The sequence below is a fragment of the Hypomesus nipponensis genome, chromosome 2 (genome assembly GCF_054491055.1).
Source record: "Hypomesus nipponensis isolate SF chromosome 2, ASM5449105v1, whole genome shotgun sequence".
NCBI classification, from domain to species: domain Eukaryota; kingdom Metazoa; phylum Chordata; class Actinopteri; order Osmeriformes; family Osmeridae; genus Hypomesus; species Hypomesus nipponensis.
Window position 1 is genome coordinate 3,319,472 of NC_140362.1, and position 20,534 is coordinate 3,340,005.

The 20,534-nt window shown below is 47.7% G+C and overlaps 1 protein-coding gene across 1 annotated transcript; it reads right to left on the minus strand.

The window, feature by feature from the left end:
- Positions 1 to 11,356: 11,356 nt before the first annotated feature.
- On the minus strand, positions 11,357 to 16,086 carry LOC146300402 (endothelin-2). Its single transcript, XM_084702317.1, has 5 exons — positions 15,926 to 16,086; positions 14,697 to 14,847; positions 13,604 to 13,717; positions 12,680 to 12,745; positions 11,357 to 12,230 (listed from the first exon to the last, which is right to left on the minus strand). The coding sequence occupies exons 1-5, from the start codon at positions 15,981 to 15,983 to the stop codon at positions 12,137 to 12,139; spliced, it is 483 nt and encodes a 160-aa protein (XP_084558443.1). The 5' UTR covers positions 15,984 to 16,086; the 3' UTR covers positions 11,357 to 12,136.
- Between the last annotated feature and the right edge of the window lie 4,448 nt (positions 16,087 to 20,534).

Consider the following 20,534-nt stretch of genomic DNA (forward strand, 5'->3'; position numbering starts at 1 on the left):
GAGAGGCTATGACCTCCATCTGAAGCTGCAGGGATGGGGCCTGATGGATGGAGGCTGAGGGATGGAGGCTGAGGGGGAGGCTGAGGGGATGGAGGCTGAGGGGATGGAGGCTGGGGGAAGGAGGCTGGGGGAGGGAGGCTGAGCGATGGAGGCTGAGGGGATGGAGGCTGGGGGAGGGAGGCTGAGGGAGGGAGGCTGAGGGGATGGAGGCTGGGGGAGGGAGGCTGAGGGATGGAGGCTGGGGGAAGGAGGCTGAGGGAGGGAGGCTGCAGGGGGGATGCTGATACCATTGGCTACATCCCACGTAGGGGAGCCTTAGACTGAGACATGAGTCTCGTCCCTGGGCTGACTGAATCAATCACGACCGGCCAATAGCTTGAGTATCCGGTCCATCGCTAATAGTCCATTACTGGGCAGCACAGCAGCAAGGGCAGTGGTGCCAGATTGCTAAAGCTGCATTTCCTCAGAGTACATTCACTTCAGTGCTGTCAATGGTTAAACACAGCCAGAAAAGTGTTAATTTAACACACACAGTGTTTTTATAAATAGGTCATAACTCATGAGAATGGATCTATATAAAGACTCGACAAGCAAAAACACTCTTGGGTAAATTCACTCTTTTGAATTTGAAGTGGAGATATAGCATTCTCAGGCTGGACACAGTGTTTGTTCTATTTGAAGAAGCAAGATGGTCCCAAAATAATGAGAATGGTGGGCTGAACAATGATGTGGAGGACTGCACTGCCCGATGGTACGACATTAACAAGCTCACTCTATCACTCCTCTCAATACATGCATCACCGATCATCACTCATTTACCTCAACAGAGGTATGACCACGAATCATTCACACATTCGATCACTCTCTCCCCTCGAAAGATTTAGAACCATACATAATTCACTCACGCACCAACTCACTCGATCACTAATTCACTCATATCATACAACCAAGACCCCCTCTCTCTATCTCTCTTTCTCTCTTACTTTCTCTTGCTCTCACTCTCTATCTCTCCCTCTGTCATACACACACACCTGTACTACCCTAAGCTTATTATTTGCAGTTATCTGGCTTTACATAGAATAACTAACATCAACTATTAGATAGGCAATACCACTTAAGTCGAAACAACTAATACATAGTGTCATCGACGCCGGTCATGCCACAATCCACACATCAACGCATATTTTCAAATTAATTTCTTACTCGTGCCCTTGTAGACTCGGCGACTTCCAATATCACCTCAAAATTCAAAATTAAGGTTTTCAATTACAGTTAAATGATTCGATCTTATGATCAGAATTCGGTATGAATGGGCTTGGTATGGCTCGGTATGGTGAAACGGGACGGATCAAGATGATGAGCGAGAAGGTCTATGCATATTCTCATGTCTTCGCCTTACTCTACGTAAACCATGCATCTACAAGTCGCTGCAAACTAAACATTTCACATCCCACTACGGGAAAAGCAACTCACCCCTCTTGAAGCAGAAATGGTCATGTAAATACCGGTATAACTGAAGACAAAAACGTTCTGAAATAACCAACGCGTTACACACAGACTGCGACGTCCATCGAGATTAGATTACATTCAAATGAACTATCGAGTGGGACTACCAAAAAAGTGCACGGTCGGTGTTTATCTGTATTGAACCTACAATACGATGCCGACAGTCGGGACGAACCGAATGGACTCGTGGTATTTAGATCGCTTACAGATGACGAGGAGATACAGTGTTGCAGTTGTATGGAGTGCGTATAGCTACAACGCAACATTGCATAGCTGTAGGGAATGCTTTTTAAAGATAACGGTTCCTTAATCTATACAAAATAAATGTTTGCTCTAGATTACAGGCCTTTGGCACTTCAGTGTAGCCTATAATGAAATAGATGAGCTATGACTAGGCTACTATACGCTATGGAGACAGCACTGTTAAACCTGGATCGTTAATAGGGCAGATGAGACGTTGTTAACACCAGGCATTGGACTAGGCAGCGTGATATATTTTTGTTTATCTGGATGTAGGCTACATTAAAGAGTGCGACATAACTGTTGAAAAAATCTATTGAAACATCTATTGGAGCATCACGCGCATCCATTGTGCTTGGTCTGCAAAGTGTGGAGCATCACAGTCCAGAAAAAAGGATCCGCGCGAACAATACAGCAGCCGTGATTTGATAAACAAATAACTGGGTTGTGTATAAACACTGATAACAAAAAGTGTTGACTTTGGTTGGTATTATAAATAATATATTTAAAGCACAAAGGGATTTATGTTTTTTTTTTCATCTTCCAATTACCAAGCAACTTTCATTGTTCTGTAGTGAGTGTTTCCCTCTCTTTCACGTTTTGGACTCCCTCCAATCTTACTTCAGCACTCACGTACCTTGTCCTCTGACTTCACGCGCTTCCCTCCTCCTCCTTCCTCAGGAATCTGTGGCAGTCTATTTTAAATACCTACTCGGTCATTTCCTCAGCCAACACATTTTTCACAATTCCCCGTCGAAACTTTTTTCTGTAGGCTACTTACCGGAAATAACACACACGGCATTGTGGTAGCAGTAGTTCTTTTGACGAAACGGAGATCCCTGGTGGGCTTCTCAAATTGGCTTGTGTTTTGGGGATGGGATGACTTCAATACCCGACAAGCATTGTAGGGAAAAGCGCATTGATATAAAACTACCGTAATTGCAATTAGGCTTAGGCTATGTGTAGCGTAGTTCCCGTAGGTTAGTAGCCTACATTTTACGTTGGTCCTAGGAGAAGGTGGTCTGTAAAGCATTGTATATGATGTCGTCGTATCAATGAGTAATCCCAAAGATTTTAACATTTAGGGTGCGAAAATGCGTAAAACGAACATTTGTATATTAAAATATCAAAAATAATCATTATTGCTCTATGTGTTGGTTTTGGTGTTTGAAAATTCTTCAAATCACCAGATAATTGAGCAAATTACATTAAGGGAATTAACAGGCGATCACTTTATCAATAGTTTTTTTTTTTTTGCACGGCAAAGCAAATTAATGGGGCTCACCTCGTGGTCAATTCAGGAGGTCTAATGTTGTCCAGATTACATCACTCCAAAATAAGGCAAATTGGATATAGGTTTGCCCTGGCGTTACACCAAACATGTATTGAGTATAGAACGCCATCTAGTGGCCTGTGAGAGAAGGGTTCACATTTAACATACAGGTCAATCGTCACAATCAGTATAAGAATCGCCATGAAAGTTTTCACAGATAAAGAATTTGCTTTGGCAAGAAGGTGCATACATTAAACATATAGGAATCTTAATTTAAATATGAGGTCTAACTATACTAAGGGTACATAAACTAGCAATACTAAGTGGATTTAGAATTTAAATAAAATATACAATAAAATATACAATAACATATACAATAAAATATAAAGTTGCCGTAATTTACAATATAAAAATACAAATATTACAAATACATATACAAATACATATACAAATGGTACAAAAGATACAATTGTGTAATGCAGTGCAAAATGCAATTTGTTTAAGACATTAAAGTCATTGGTCGCTTTTCCCAGGTTCGTTAAGAAGCTCTTAACGCTAAGAGCTTCTTGGGAGCGTTCTAAGAGCGTTCTAGAACGCTATTAGAAAGCTCCTAAGAAGCTCTTAGCATTAAGAGCTTCTTATGGAATCTGGGATATGCGGCCATTTAAAGTCAGTGTGAACACCTGGCCTTGTTGAAGAGGCCAACAGCGGATGGGAAGAAACTGTTTGTGATGGAGGAGGTGAGGATGGAGTCAATGATGGCTGTGTAGAAGTGCTATAGGGCTGTGTTCTTCCTGAAGTCCACAACCATCTCCAGCCTCTTGAGAGCATTTCGCTTTAGGTTGCTCTGGCTGCACCAGGTCACCAGCTTGTCTGCTCCCCACCTAAAACCAGACTCGTCTCCACCAGAGATGAGCCCAATGAGGGTGGTGTCGTCCGCAAACTTCAGGAGTTTACGGACTGATGACTGGAGGTGCAGCTGTTGGTTTACAGGGAGATGTCCACAGTTCTGACAATATAACAGTGGTCGGTGCCCAGGAACAATCTGTAACACACAATGCAACAACAACATTATATCCTGAATGCAATACGCACCAAAAGCTCAGTTTGGCCCAGTACCCCTGTCTCAGCTGGTTAACTGGCACGTGACTGCAACAGGTATTTATTGACCCTTTCAGACCGGAGGGGGAAACACCTTAATGTGTGCTATAACACATCCTTTCATGTTGAGTGGTTGACTGATAGGAGTGGGCATTTCCTTATTACTAAGAGATGTGAACAGAGAACACCAAGGATCAAGACAGGTTCCCTGAGGACAGTGGCACTGGGGGGGGGGGGGGGGGGTGTCAGGGGGGCCATGGCCACCCTATTGCAATCGCTCTGAGCCCCACTGGCCCAAGTCACATGCCTGGCATTTTGTACCACTGTAATGTATTATTCAAGTTGTTAACTGTACCATTATTAGTCTATGCACACAAAAGTTGTGACATTATTTGTCAAATAATAAACCAAAGTATATCAGTATGCGATTCTTTAACTCTCTTATTGACATAGGCTTCAACTATCCTACTACAACAGCATTATAGAATTCCTGAAATTCCAATACCATTTTGAAGGACTGGATACGAGTACCAACATTTTCTTTCTGGTACTCGCCGAAACCAATACCTATATATAAATATGACGAACATTTTTTTGGGGGGGGGTAATGTGGCAGTTTTCCAAGCACAACACAGTGAGACTAATTAATGTAAGACAGCTTCTTTATTATTACTTGAATGAAAAAAGTATTATTTTTATGTACTTATCACAAACTTAAAGCACACATTTCAGTGTATAATAACCTTCAAAGGGCATGATTACCATTGTCATAATAAAAAGTATCAATCTTTGGTGTCAAGGGTATTTTCACGAATGTAAGTACATGACTTTGGTATCGGGCACTATATTTCCTTATTACATTTAAGATGAATTGAGCGTTTGTCAATAGATTACAGCACAATAGATGTCACCTGGAATAAAAGCTCTCTACCTTAACTTCCTTGTTGATACGTTACGCATGCTGGCAACCCAGTGTAGCAGTGTGATGTTGTTCCCCTAGATTATGCACACAAGGACCAATTCAAATAGGTCGTTTTTTGGTGTACAAACACTTTTTCATATCTATATTGTACATACATGTGATTGTCAAAGATTTGTATATTTTGGTTTGACCCATCGTGGCTTATCTGTATTTTCACATCTCCCTATTGTTCTCTTCGACCTGACCTTCGGTTAGCAAAGTGTGTTGTCCTTGACTTCAAGAATTGTTTGACAGAAAACTGTGGTAAAGCTACACAACATGATGTTATTCGAACAACAACGTTTTGTTACCCTGTGGACACTATAAAAATGTATGTTAACAAACATCACAGTGGTCGCTAGCTAAGGTAGCCTACCGATTGTAGTTTGTGGGGACTGTGGTTGAGTAAGTTTCCTTGTGCTCAAGCAGGTGGCTGAGGGCTGGAGTTGCACCAAGGGCTAACATATTTCAAGTGTTGTCTCTTCGTAGGCAGGTATGTCTTTTATTTTGTCCAAATTATGTTGTATATCATTTCATTTGTATTGTATGCTGTGCTGTTGTGCACTGAATGTGTGCACGCAGCACCTGTCATTTTGTTTTGGTTCATTTGTTCTTTTCGACCTGACCTTTGGTTAGCAAGGTGCCTGAGAGCTGGGAGTTGCATCAAGGGCTAACATATTTGATGTGTTGTCTCTTTGCGTGGCGAATAAAAACTACTCCAACAAGCAGATCTTCAGTTGCGGCAGTGTCCTATTTGAAACTACACAACGCAGAACGAACCTCTCTACTACACCAGCAACAACAATGGTTTATACTAGACCGTTATGTTCAATTACTTCCAGGTGGGTGAAAAACCAGTCAGGCCTTATGCAGTGTCATATGGAAAAATGAGTCTGAAGTAAATCTTTTATTTCAATCCACGTGTTTAGAGAATGGCTCTGTGCCCTTTGCTCTGACTGCTTCGGCTGTTCCTGCTCAAATCAAATCGGATTTTATGTGCATGGTCCTTTTTTAACAAGCCACGTCATGGACAGGCCCACATACATGCCCCGAGAAGTGCACCTAAACCAAACGAAACCCCCCCCAAAAGAAGACAAAATCAAACGCCCAGGTAAACAGACAGAGAGAAATGGGATGAACTTTGGAAGGAGCAGCAATTCAGCGAGGGATCCCCTCCTCCAGAGATGGTTGGAGATAAAGACAGGCTGAGAGGTGGCGAACAGCGAGGGACACAACATCCCCGTACAGGACAATATGGCCCCGCGCCTCCCACACCATCCGAGCTACAACGTCTGTCTGAGATCCCGACAACAACATGACTGCCAGCTGTCTCCTCCTACACAAGAAAACACGACCGCGGTGCCCCCCCCCGGTGTTCTAGAAACATCCCGGATCACGCTACAGAGCCAGGGACAGACGCGTGTTGTGATGGCCTGTGTCTGTTTCTGATCGTGCCAGACCGGCCTCCCCTCGGTGGGTCTTACAGCATGCCGTCTCCTCTTGTGGAGAGCATCCTCCTATAGTCTGTGTCCAATAACAGCGTCCAGGGGGTGGTACCGACCAGGAAACCGCCCACGGAGAAATGAATGTCCTTGTTTGTGAGGCACAGCTGCAGATGGTTGCACTGCCGACTCCATCCGTCCAGAGGACCTACAGGGGTTTATTTTTCTCCCGCTCAATCGTCATCACCTAGTAGGCTGTTTATCACTGTCCCATCGAGAAAAATCAGTTTGATCAATCGAGGAAGATTCCGGTCCTCCGAGATGTCACAGACACCGTCTGAGGAATGCGTGGGACAAGCGATCCCTTTTTTTTAGGGGTGTTTAGTAAGCATGTTAACTCGGTTAGGGGTCATGTCTAACATAGTGTGACCCTGTCAGTCCAAATATATCTCGTCATACATAACAAAGACCAGATTTGTGAGTCAGCAGGAGTGATCTCTGCCATGCAACCGTATCATTCACACAATGTGAGCTGTTGTAGATGTGACATTCACAACTGCTGAATTTGCAGTTGGAGAGAGAGCAACCTCACGCTCGCACATCCGATCCCAGAGGGACTTTGACGGAACAGATTCCAAATCCCATCCCTGTGACCTCCGTGATGACAAATCACACGTAGCTTTGCCCTGAAGCACCAGCAAGGCGGGAACGATCTCCAATCAGACCCAGATGGAGAGAGTCTCGTTCCTACATCCTTTCCAGGCTCCACTTTAGACCAGAGCTCACTGGTTGTCTTCGCTAGTGAGATCCAGTGTCTGTTTGTCCGGTGATTCACTCACACGCTGTTGGGGGTACGACCTTGCAAGCCACACAATTCCATTACATAAGAGGAGCCTTGAGTCAAACCAGAGCAAGCATTTAGGAGCAGAGCACGTCTAAAGTATCGACGTCTCGTCTGATGGATGCTCGCGTGAGAGGTCGTTTTCTTTAGATGTTACATCAGGAGGGGCTTTGAGAAAATCACCTGAGCTTTTAACGCCATGCAGTCCGTCTGGCTTCGCTCCAGTCTGTGCCATCACAAAACAATTCTCTTCTGCCATGTGGACTGACGCAGGCTCGAACATTAACTCGCTGTTTGAGCACACCGGATAATTAGCCTGTTTTTTGGCATCAGACTTGACTAATGACATCTCTTTGGTCAGGTGGGTATTTAACGGTTAAGGTATGCCTGGTTCCCACCCGCCTGATCTCCCTCAAGTCAGGACAGCCTCCTTTCACATTCCAGGAACATGCAGCTTGTTACGAACCACCTCAGAACGCGTTTGTTAAGTGGAAGGTCATTCTTGCTTTCACTGGCTTCAATACGGAGTATTCTACTGACACAGCGACAACGTCAGTCAAAGTCCTGAGCTTGTAGGCTGGATGGCGTCGGATAGAGGGCTCTCCTTGTCTTCAGTGGTGAAGGGCTTCCATGTAATCAAACACGGTTTGGTAAACAGGGTCTCCCACAGAGCTGTGCAGGGGCCCTGATACCCACTTAACCCAGAGCTGTTCAGCCTCCAGCCCTGTCACATCTGTAGCACTCTTTAATTACACCACATAGTTAACCTTAATGTTTTCAAAAGGAGTGCTGATAAAATCAGTGTTTATTTTTTTACAGACCTGATTACACGAGCCCTGATTGCGAGATTAGCACAACAGGAGCACGGTGGAGAAGAAAAAAAAAACGCTTCGAAAGCTTTCATGTCAGAGCGCGAGCGCTCCTCTGTCGTGTGTTTTCTTGATGAGAGGCATCGCGGCTATCAGCAACGTTAGCCGCTAGCTGGCTACACCCGAGCCAAACAACACAATCACAGACACAACACAACAGTCCAGCCTGCCGGGCAACCAACACAACACGGCGCCCGGGGTCGCTGCAACCGCGGCCAAACGCGGCCAAACGCGGGACAATGGGAGTGAGATGGATTAATCGGGGGGGGGGGGGGGGGGTGACAGGAAAGCGGGGCGAAAGTAAGAGTTTGTTTGTTTGGGTTGTTGAGGAAGTAGAGCTTCCTGTTGTGGATTCCACCGCACAAACGTTGAAGGGGTTAGTCAGGGTTTGGTTCTGTTGGAGTGGAGCAGAGGGCTCTCCTGTCAACGGTGTGCTCGTTTCAGCACGCGCTGCTCCAGCCACCCTGAGATGAAGATCCATGTCTACACGTTACGTTTCGTCCCAGTCTCCGGTGAGCTGATCGGAGACACTTGAGGCATCGCCCTGAAGCTTGCTGGCCTTAAGCAAGTGGGCTGGGAAGAAAGAACATCACTGATATAAAGGTGAAAGCTGCTGGTGGAACTGATCCGAGGTCATTGGAGTCGACTCATGTAATGTGTAAGATATATAGATATGGATATAGACTGGATGACTGCGTGGATTGAGAAAGCAAGGGAGTGGCTCTCAAAGGCTTCACTGCGTCTGTTCATCGTAACCGTCAAGATAAATAGCTAAACAATAAAACACCAGATAACATAAAACACACTGACCTTTCTGTACCACAAGATGAAATGAACTCGTGACCCACAATGAGACTTTCAACAACTCTCTACACTGTCTCAGACGGACTCTTGCAATCATCCGAACGACCAACAAAGTGACTGAACAGTGACACTAGACAGTGTTGAGGATTATGGAATTTGTTTCCAATTTCTCTTGAGGGTCCGACTTTGTTCGATGTGCTACCGTTTGAGTCCTACATGGCTCGGTGTTTTCGACATTGCAAACAAACCCAGCGAGCTAGCGCGGCCCACAGATCTTCTGACTGCTTAAACATCCGTCTCTGCCTCTACTTGATGGATTCATTTGGGTGTGCGTCTAACTGATTCGGACTTACGTGCCAAGCCAGTTAAACATTCACAGACATATCCATTGACTTTTGTGCAGACACACTTACAGAGCGTCTTGCATAACAGGAGGGAAGATTGTGAAGAAAATGTGCTTAATTCCACCGAATGACAGCTTGCTGATATCTCTAATGCATGTCTGGTCAAAAGGGCTGTACAAATACAATTGGATTTGAGTACTGTGGGAAAAATTATGTTTCTGAAGATACAAACATGTAAACCGAACAGTGTCGTATTTCCAAATTTAAAAGGGGAAAGTTCCCCTTTGCGGTTGTGGAGGTTAAATGGTTTGCTAGTTTGGTTTTTCAGCCAGGTGTTCGTATCAATCAACATCATACGCAACCAGTGTTTATCATTAATGACTACTTTTGTCATGTTTGCTTCCTTTTGCTCATGCATCCCTTTGGAGGAGGGCAAAGGTGCAACTCCTCGAAACCCATTCGGAAAGCAAAACATGGCACGGATTAATCAGCTCATTATCAACCCCCTGCCACTTCACTCCGCTTCCTGTGATTGGCCAGCGGGCTCCCCCCTGCTTCCTGCCTCGACATCGCGGACGGGGGACAGGAATGCGAAAAAAGCATCCTGTTTTTCGGAGACGACCGCGTGCCCCCCCCCCCCCGGCAGCGCCGATGCCGAGGGTGTCAGGAGGGATGGGGGTCGTGCTGCGTGAGCTGTGCAAACGTTTACAGTTCAGCTGGGACGAGGCCCTGCTGTACAGGAGAGGGGAAAACGCCAGACCGCGTTTGCCTCGTTATTTACCGTCAGTCGGTAGACACTGACGGGTGACTGGGACGGGAGTGCGTCCAGACGCTACAGCTCACATGGCCGCAGAGAGTGTCGATGTTCTCAGACAGGAGGCACGACAGGAACAAGGCACGGGCAGGGTAATCCCCCAACAAGGGCCAGACAGGATTCGGAGGCATCAAAGAAGGAGAGTAAGTGGTTTCTGGGCGTCACTCTCACTTCGTCTGCCAGACTTGTACACAGTGAAAGGTCGACTCGACTATCGGGCTACCGCAAAAAACGACGTTCCCGCGGCGCGAATGGATGAGAATCCCCACGAGGATGACGCCCCGTCTGTGTGAATATGTGTGTGTGATTGGGCGAGGCGCGTGCATTTCTGCTGTTGTCTGTGTGTGTGACGTGCACGCGCGCGTGCTTATGCACGCGTGTGTTGGCGCGTCTGTGTGTGCGTGCGTGTTTCGGCCATGTGTACGCTTTTGTCGCGTATCGTGCCAAGTGCCTCAGGCCGCAGAAGACAACTGGAGATGACAGGGCAGCTACACCCCTTGAGACAGAGTCCCTCCCCCTCCTCCCCCTCCTCTGAGCAATGTAACATTCTTTTCATTCTGTCACAGATCCTTATGATAACAGGAGCTGCCGTGGAACACCTAGCGAGCTCATCCATAATGCAGACGGGCGACGTCCTGGATTCCTGTGTCATTCATCCACCTCAAACCTCTACCTGAACCCAGCGAGGCGTTTGCTTTAGCCCTGGGGATGTGGACCAACAGCAGGTATGCTGTTCCCAAACACAACCATCATCACCTTCCACCCTGTCAAACCCTCGAACAAAAACCATCATGTTGATCCCGGTGTCTTTGTAACACAAGACTTTTGACTGCAAACCCATTTATCTTATAAAACAACTCAGCTTGCGGAATCTTCAATTATGATTTTTTTTAAGTCCTTGTTAAACAACCAAGACTGATTTGAATGTATTATGCAGACTATGTAGGTCGACCAGAACCGTACAAGTGGATGTAAGATCATAGATATTCTTATGACTTGAGACTGGAGGCTATGATGATGTAGAAAGCCCTGGATATCCTAAGTCACTTTCGATAAAAGCCTAATCATAAATGATTAAATAAAACGAACAGTGAACACCTCGTGCCTCCTTCTGCATTTGATTTGAAAAAGAATGAGAGAATAATGTCCACGGTTCCTGGGATTCGACCGTCAAAATTTATTGCACACGTTGATTGAATACAGTCATTGCACAGGTGGTCTAAATGAAAACACATCAAAGCATTGAATAAATAGTTGTATATCATGTAATAAAGTTAGCCGTAAAATATATATTCTATATCACCATTTCTTCTTTTCTACACATACACTGAATGTCTATCACCATAAAACTACTGCATTGAATAAATGAGAGATTAACAAACTACGTTTGGAAAACGAATGAGATAAAAACACGATGGTTATCTAGGACAACCTTCTGCCTATACCAAGCCTGTCATCCCTCCTGCCCTACCTCCACCTCTCCTCGTCGAAGCAACGTTCAAACTCTTCTGATAGTCAACTCAAACAACCAGCATATGAACAGCTCCTCCCCTACTCCGTGGCTATCTGACCTGTCTCAGCCAGGACCATGGTTCTCTCTCCTGCTACCTCGCCCCTAGACCGCACGCCAGCTCTGTCGCTGAGCGGAAAAAGTCTAGTGTCCGATCTGGCTCTCTCTGTGCAGGCGCCGGTCATGTTTTCTGCTCTCTCTCTATCTGAGCGCTAACACACAGATGCTAACACACAGATGCTAACACACAGATGCTAACAGACAGATGCTAACAGACACATCCATGGGGCTGTGGCACGTCTGTCCTGCCTGTTTGTGACCCGCCGCGCCCGCTTCCTCCAGTAACTCTCCTCTCTAGTCGAAGAGAAGTATTTGTTCTGACGCTCGCTCTCCTCCATCGTCCACTCCAACCGCGACCCGGCGCCACCCGGTTAGCGCTCGTTGCGCCGGTCGGCCCCGGAGGCGGCCTCGCGGGGCCGGGGGGGGGTCAGGCGACGGAGCCGCTGGGAGACTCTGGAGACCGCTCTGTCAGGGAGGGGGGGGGACACCGGTCAGACACAGCAGCATTGGGGAGCAGGGACGTGGGGTGGAGGGGAAGGGGCAGTGTGTGTGTGGGGGGGGGGGGGGGGTGAGGAGAGAAGGAGGGGAAGGGATGGAGGAGGGGAGGGGGTGAGCAGTGGAGAGGTGGTGTTGATGTGCAAAAGGAAGTTTATTACAATGGTGTGTGGGGGTGAATTCGGGGGGGGGGGGGTGATATAGATATAGTTTTGATCAGAAGACAGATAGTACATCACTGTGGGAAGAGCAGTGACGAGTGGGGGGGGGGGGGGGGGTGTTCATGTGTTCTTCATTTTCAAAGTGGGGCCTGACTGAACGTGTTTGAGTGCACCGGGTCCTGGGGGGCGTGTTTGGCTCCAGAGGCCTGCTGGGAAGGGTCAGGGACGGGGCGGCGGGGCGGCGGAGAGTGGGCTCACCTGAGGATCTCCAGCAGGGAGCCGCTAGCTCTCTCAGAGGGGCTGAGGGACGCCGGAACCTCGGGGCTGCAGAGGAGCGGAGGAGAAAGACCGTCAGAACAAATGCAGTCGTGTGAAAATGAGTTGGCAGTTATGAGCTTGCTTATGTATAAAATAGGTACATTTGGCTGCCGGTGCAGTAGGAAGTTTCACTTGATAATATTTCTTAAATATAATATGTTGTTTACTTAAATCACTAAATAAGGCGTTTCTACTACCAAGTGGTACAACTAGATTTAAAATCTAAAAACAAGATGATCACACTCTGATGTACAGTTTTTGCAGTAAACAAACAACCAACAAAAGAATAAACAAATGATGGGGACACTGCTTTTACTATCCTTTTCTAAGAAGTTTGATGTTCATTGATAGAAAACCTTTTTCTTTGTGTTGACAACATAACAATCTGAACATGCTTTATCTTTACTGACTGACTTAACGATTTACAGTCGTCATTAGAAAGCCGTAAAAGTAACCACGACTTTCCATGACGTTCCCAAAAATGGCTAATGGTTGTTGAGGTTTCATCGGGGAGTTACTCCAGCTGTCAGCTGCATGACTATCTATTCCTTTGTTATCTAAGGAACCACAAATCTCAGTGTCAAACTCTCAATGCTAAGAAAGTCCTGCACACACACGCTAATCCTGCTCCTCAAACCAAACAGCTGCTGTGGTCAGTGTACCGGTCTGCTGTACGAGTTCACTATGACACTTTCCCCTTCGGGAGTAACCACGCTACTGATCACTCCCTTGGCATGCCAGACCACAACACAGCATGACACGGCATAACAGAATTCCAGAGAACTGACTTTGGCCCTCTGACCACTCCCTGTGCCCAGGCATGACTCATGTCAACACGTCCCCACCTGACTGGTGCAAGCTTACCTGCGGAGGCAGAAGCCGGTGCAGCTGTTGTCGGCGGGGTTGGCGCACACACAGCGGCCTGCAGAGCGGCGGCGGCGTGCCAACGGGCTGCCCAGGCCATAAACTGTGGTCTTACTGCGCGGGGGAGGCAGGGAGGGAAGAGAGAGAAAAGAAGGAGAGAGAGAGAAAGAAGGTGGGTGAACAGATATACAGACAAAGAGGGGTGTGAAAGGGGGGGGGGGAGGGAGGGAGGGAGGGAGGGAGGGAGGGAGGGAGGGAGGGAGGGAGGGAGGGAGGGAGGGAGGGAGGGAGGGAGGGAGGGAGGGAGGGAGGGAGGGAGGGAGGGAGGGAGGGAGGGAGGGAGGGAGGGAGGGAGGGAGGGAGGGAAAGGAGAGAGAGAAAGAAGGAGGGTGAACAGATTACAGACAAACAGAGAGAGATTGAGAAAAAGAGTAACAGTGAGGGAAACAGAAAGAGAGAGAGGTACAATTAGAAAATGTTATCAGTAGCCCATATACACACCCACAATGGTTGACTTTGTTCCTTGATATGGCCTTACGCCAGCATCATTCATTCTGTAGCAGAATCCTAATGATCCTGAAGTGCAGCCCAACACACACAGGATAAACGAGGCTGATAGCAAACTCACTTCCGTACGCTGCCAAGCAACACACTGCATAACCCCTTCATCGATCACCCTTACCCCAATACTATGCAAGTCTTTGCCATCTGTTTTTGGTAACAGCTTGGTGAAGGTCACCAACCTTTCTTCTTGGTGTGTGTACTTTGCTTTGTGTGGATGTTTATTAGGTGTGTGTGTGTGTTTCTGTAGAAGTGTAAACGGCAAATTCTGCTGTGTCAATTCAACACTAGGAGGGGTTCTACAGGTTAATCTCATGAGAGTGGACTGACATGGAACTCAACCAGAACAATGAACACTCCTGTGTCAAATCAACACTTAGGCATCTGCTGTGTATTTACCAGGTGTGTGTGTTCCTGTGTAAGGGTGTCTACCTGGTGCATGTGTGTGTGTGTGAGAATGTGTGTCTGTGTGCGTGTATCTGTGTGTGTCTCTCTGTGCGGGTGCATGCGTGTGTGTTTGTGACATGCCTACCTCGGAGTGTTGACCCAGATTATGTCCAGGTGACAGAAGTAGTGGCACTCGGAGTCCAGCTGGTTGTTGCAGGCGCAGCGCCTGGTCCTGACTCTGTGAGGTCCGACCGCCTCGCTCGAACCTTGGTGTTCCCTCAGCGGGGTCCCCACACCTGCAGGGCAGACACGAGCAGACCTTAAACACGCTGCCGTGTCCTCTCAACCACGCAACACTGGCGCATCCTAACCCTGGCACCCTCCAATCAAATCCACCCAAAAACCCATTCTGTGGAAGAAGACGTGAAGGTCTGTAGAAAGCAAACAGACATTCAGAGGGGCTTTCACACCTCTTGACTCTTGCGGTTGTTGTGCGAGTTCAGTGGTTCATTCCGGAAGGGGAATGTGTGCTAATTCCCCCGCGCAGCAGACTTCTAGCTGCCCTGTCATGAACGTCATCAGCTCAGAGAGACTCAGAGCTCCTGCTATTGTGGGCTAGCTCAGAGCTCCCAGGTCCGGCTAGGTAAACACAGTCACCGTCAGCCTCCCCCACGCTTCACAGTCCGAGAGTAAGCAAAGGTCCACGACATCTGGATGAGTTTGCAGCTCAAACAGACAGGGGCAGAGGTGGAGCCGTGTGAAGCGCCGACGGAGCCTGCTCAGACAAGTATCGCAACCGCTGACACACTTTGTTATTACTGGGTACAGTACACCGCGAACTGTACTTGAGCCAATGTTTTCATTGTCCTGGACAGGAAAATATGCCACTGTGTTAATGTCTGCACGGATCGAGCGTAAGAAAATATCTACGTTGATGCATCATGGCTTTGAACCAAATTGAACACCTGTCTTAACGGTATGATGTATATTACATGTACAGTAGAGACACATAGACGCAGTCAAAAAGGACATTTGTTCAATTGTTTAAATGATGCTGCCCTTACAAGCAGCCCTTGTTTTTGATACAATAAATACTCAACACGTGGTTGAATGTTATGTTTCAATTGCTGCGTTTTTTTAAAGACAATAGTGATCAGCACGAACTTTAAAAACTCAAACCCAAAAATACAAATGTTGTTTCCACTTCTCTCAGTTCCACTCAAAGAGCAGCAACTGGTCAGGGAAACAAAACAATAAAAACACAATAACAGAATGAAATACATTCCAAAACAACACTAGATTCTAGGTTCAGTGGAACCGCCCCCCCCACCCCCCCCCCCAAATTGTTTTGTGTCCTGTCAGAACCCCACTCACCCTCGTGCATGGAGACACACACAGTGATGAGGAGCAGCAGGAGGCAGTGAGAGGACATAGTGTCTGGCTGAGCTGCAGGGTGACCTCCTCGAGGGTTCTGAGAAGAGAGCAGTGTTGCAGTGTTCTCCCGGTGGCTGCTTGCTTGTTTGTGTGCAGGTGTCTGAGCTCCGGCACTGACTTATAGCCCCACCTCCCCCAAACTCCCTCCCCCGCCCCCCCCCCCTTGCCTCCCCCCTCCCCTCCCTAACGCCTTCTCTTTTGTTACACAACCTCCGTGTGTTTGAGCAGACTGAACGTTCCAGGAATATTGGCGCTTCGACAACCGCCCCCATCCCCCCTCCCCACACACACACACACAAGCCACCCAGACAGTAGACAGGGAAGACTGTCTTATCACCTGCCACATGTCACCCCCCCCCCCTCCCCCCCCCTTCACCCCTTCCCAAACATTAATTTTCACATGTGTGACATTCAGTATCTCTGTCAATTGACATGAGTGACATGTTGCTCGGACATGTCCAGATGATGTGAAAGAGAGAGGGGGGGGGGCGAATGAATGGATGGATGGAGAGAGGGGCGGGCCTCGAGAGGAAAGAGATGGCTCCTGATTGGAAGTTTTGCATACCGGCTGATAGCTGACGGGTGAGGTCAGGGAGAGGGATTTGGCGCCGTGGAAACGGCGTGAACGTCCCCAGCAGCCTGGAGCAGGGATGGAGGAGCGGAAGGTTTGTCCTTTTCCCCTCCCAACCGGTGAGATAACGCCAGGGCTCACTAAATCAAACACGCAGGCATTTCCCAGACAAATCATCAGACACCGTGGGTGGGTGGTTTAGGATGTGATGATGAACACCCTGGTGATGTGACCGTTTCATGTGTAGTCGTGGCGGAGGAACAACGTGGCTCATACACATGTCATACACAGGTCATACCATGAAACAAGCAATGTCGACTTCAGGAAACGACTTGGAATTCTTTGTTTTATTATTCATGGAATTCAAAGACTCTGTGTTCATTGACAAAACACTGCCAAAGAAGTTGCTATTTTATTTCATGAATTACAATGTTCTTGGGCGTGTTTCTATCAAATGTTTGTCCGTCAAGTGTTTGATTCGAAATGACTAACTGGAACCCAAGCACAGATAAGGAGAAGGAACTAGGGGCCTCAGGGCTGGTGCCTAATCCTCTGTTTGCCGTCCTCCGCTCTTTCCTCTTGTTTCAGGACGGCGGACAGAGGTGAGGAGGTTGTTGATCTGGTCCACCTGGGCCCAGTGTGCCCACTTCCACTGTAAAGAGAGAGCTTCTCACATACCTCAGAGAGACCTCTCTCCACACACAACACCCTCTGTTTAGTTGTGTTTTTTGTGTGTGACTGTTTTGTTTCTACACCCTTCAATACTTGACTTTCTGATGACCCACTCACCCACCCATACACACCACTTATGAGCCGGGTCTGTGATAAACTGTCCGGGATTGTTTTTCATCCACCAAAAAAGGATCAAACTTAAAGTTTACTGACAAAATATAAACATATTAAACAAATGTGTGAATGAGTATGTGAATTATACAAAATCTGAACATTTTAAGTACACTTCCAATGGTGTGGAAAAAGATTGATAGAATGTAATAAAATAATGAAAAGGGATTAGAAGCTGATTCAATACATGAGATTTAAGCGTATTCTTTTCCGCTCCAACGCCACGGACGGCCCCATAGCCAAATAGCAGCTCTTACTCATGCAAATGGCGGTGGCCGTTAATCTCCTCTGCGTGGCCAGATTAGCCCGGTTCACCGGGAGGGGAGTGGACCAGGGACTCGGGATTTCTCTGGTGAAGATGGGACACGACTGACAGGTTGAGCCTCTCAATCATCCGATAGGAAAATGAGGCAAATGGCTATGAAAATGAGCCAGCTGCACATGGAGCTGTCAGTCATGGGCTGGGGATGAGTCAGTGAGGAGTCAGGTGCTGTCTGGAATTATAGGTTCCGGGTGGTCGCTTGTTGGTGAGGCGGGGAACACTCCGAAGGGTCAGGATCTGGGTGGGAGCAGGTTTCTCTAGGGGATAACTCTCAGAGGAGTCACTGGAACGATATAAAAGACAAAGCCTTGTTGTGTTGTGTTTTGTATTGAATTGATCTTGATTTAGAGTTCGATACTAAACATGGTTCAGTCAACTGGGTTGTGTATTTTTTGTGTTCCAGTCGTATAAAATAGATTTTGTACGTTCATGGGAAGTTACCTCACAAAAGCAAACAGTTTAACTGTACGGCTATTGTCCCATGTTTAAAGATTTTCTCTGGACAAGCTGGAAAATAACTTGGTCAACGGGCGCGGAGTTCTACGAAGTCGAGACTGATTTCACGAACTGTTGCTTTTCCTTTTAGACATAGTAGTCATGCGTCTCAGTCATGTTTAACAGTGACTCACAAAAGACCAAAACAATGTGCGCAGTCTAATATAATAGCAGGGGTTGGAAGCAGGTCAGAAGACTAAGCCCAGTTGTCAAATGTGTACTGTCGTTAACTGGATGATAAAGTCATCTTTAAAAACGTAATCCTGACAGATGAGCCGATAGCCCCCGTCTAAATCAGTTAGAGGATGGTAGATTATCGGATCCATCAGGATTTACAGAATCACCTGTCAGAGATGCAGATAACCGATGAGATATGTGAGAAAAAAAAAAAAAAACCTTCACTGGGTTTCCCTTCTGGGAAATATGTGGAATGTGTGACAAGGGGATGAGATCTACGCACTGCTCCGGAGCACAAGAGCAAAGATTCCTTGTCACATTCCTGACCTGGAGGTTACGAGTTCAACCCTTCAGAAGGCCAGCTGCTTCAGCCTTCACAGCTAGGCAGATCACCACAGTGGATCCCCGATCACCACAGTGCATCCCAGATCACCACAGTGGATCCCAGATCACCACAGTGGATCCCCGATCACCACAGTGGATCCCAGATCACCAAAGTGGATCCCAGATCACCCCAGCGCATCCCCGATCACCACAGTGGATCCCAGATCACCACAGTGGATCCCTGATCACCACAGTGCATCCCAGATCACCACAGTGGATCCCTGATCACCACAGTGCATCCCAGATCACCACAGTGCATCCCAGATCACCACAGTGGATCCCCGATCACCACAGTGGATCCCTGATCACCACAGTGCATCCCAGATCACCACAGTGGATCCCCGATCACCACAGTGCATCCCAGATCAACACAGCACATCCCAGAGGACAGCCGCCTACAAAACAAGGATATCTAAGACGAGCGGCAGAGAAAAAGCAGAAGAGCGAGACAAGCACTTGATGCAGCTCCTCCCCTCTCTGTGGGACCACCACAGCACACAGCGGGCTGTCTATCGTCCCTCCCCTTGTTCCTGGTGGTGAAGACTCTATTTACCTTTCATTAGGAAAGCGGGATCTCCACGCATCGTTAGTAAGCAACCCCGCCCCCCCCCCCCTCTTTCTGCGCCAGGCCAATCAACTCCTTCTCCTCTCTCTCCTCCCTTCTTCTATTTGGGACACGAGGACACTTTTAAGTAGAGCTCCTCCAGATGGCTTGGTGATGTTTCCTGAGGAATGTGAAGCCACAACAGCCTCCCCCAGCGACCCTCTGATGGGCGCCGCCCTCACATGCAACCTGCTCGTGGTGCTGGCCTCGACATAATCCAACCGAGGCCCTGGTGTGTACTACGCGCCGTCATTTGCGACAGCAGAAACTGGTAGACCACAGAAGGCGAGGTGGCTACACACACCGTTTGATATGAACAGACAACGGCATGGAGATTGGTCAGGCGGTCACGCCCGTTTCGTAAAGGATTGCTGTGTAAAAGGGCAGACGAAAGGGTTAATGCTTTGATTTGGTAATGGAGTGTTTTGGTATGGGTGTGACACTTGACCCATAGGTAAGCACACATTCACACTGGGGATTAGTAGATTCTCACTTGAACACAGTTTACAGCTCCTGGATGACTCGTCATATTATGATGTCCCAGTGAGGAAGCACTGCCCGCTGTGGAGAAGGGAGTTCTTGTTCTTGACAAACTATCGACTATCTCTCCAGGACACCAGCGTTGTCTTGGACAGGCTGTACCGCAGCCTTGTGCCGGTCATGTTCTTCCAGAAAGTTCTATGACTCAATGGAGACACCTAGTGATGTAGCGCTGCAGTCAGCGACGGCAACGGGCATGGATCTGCCGAGATCTTCAGTCAGTGGAGAGCGGTGAAGGAAAAGACGACCAGTTGATGCCGAGAGACTTAACGCTTTACGCCATAAATATGATGTGTTTTCTTCTTCTGATCGGGATCATATAAAAATCTGATCAACCTTTTTCACGGCATGTTTTGAATATCTCCTCCCAACGCCTTCTCTTTGCCCGCGGAAGCTGATACACACAAGGGGGTTGATAACACAGGGAAACCATAAAATGTGTCCAGAACAAGGCCTCTAGAACTCCCACTCTCCCCGCAGCCTCGCTCCCCCCACACCACACCGCTCCCCCCCCACACCGCTCCCCCCACACCACACCGCTCCCCCCCACACCCCTCCCCCCCCCACACCGCTCCCCCCCACACCCCTCCCCCCCCACACCCCTCCCCCCCGC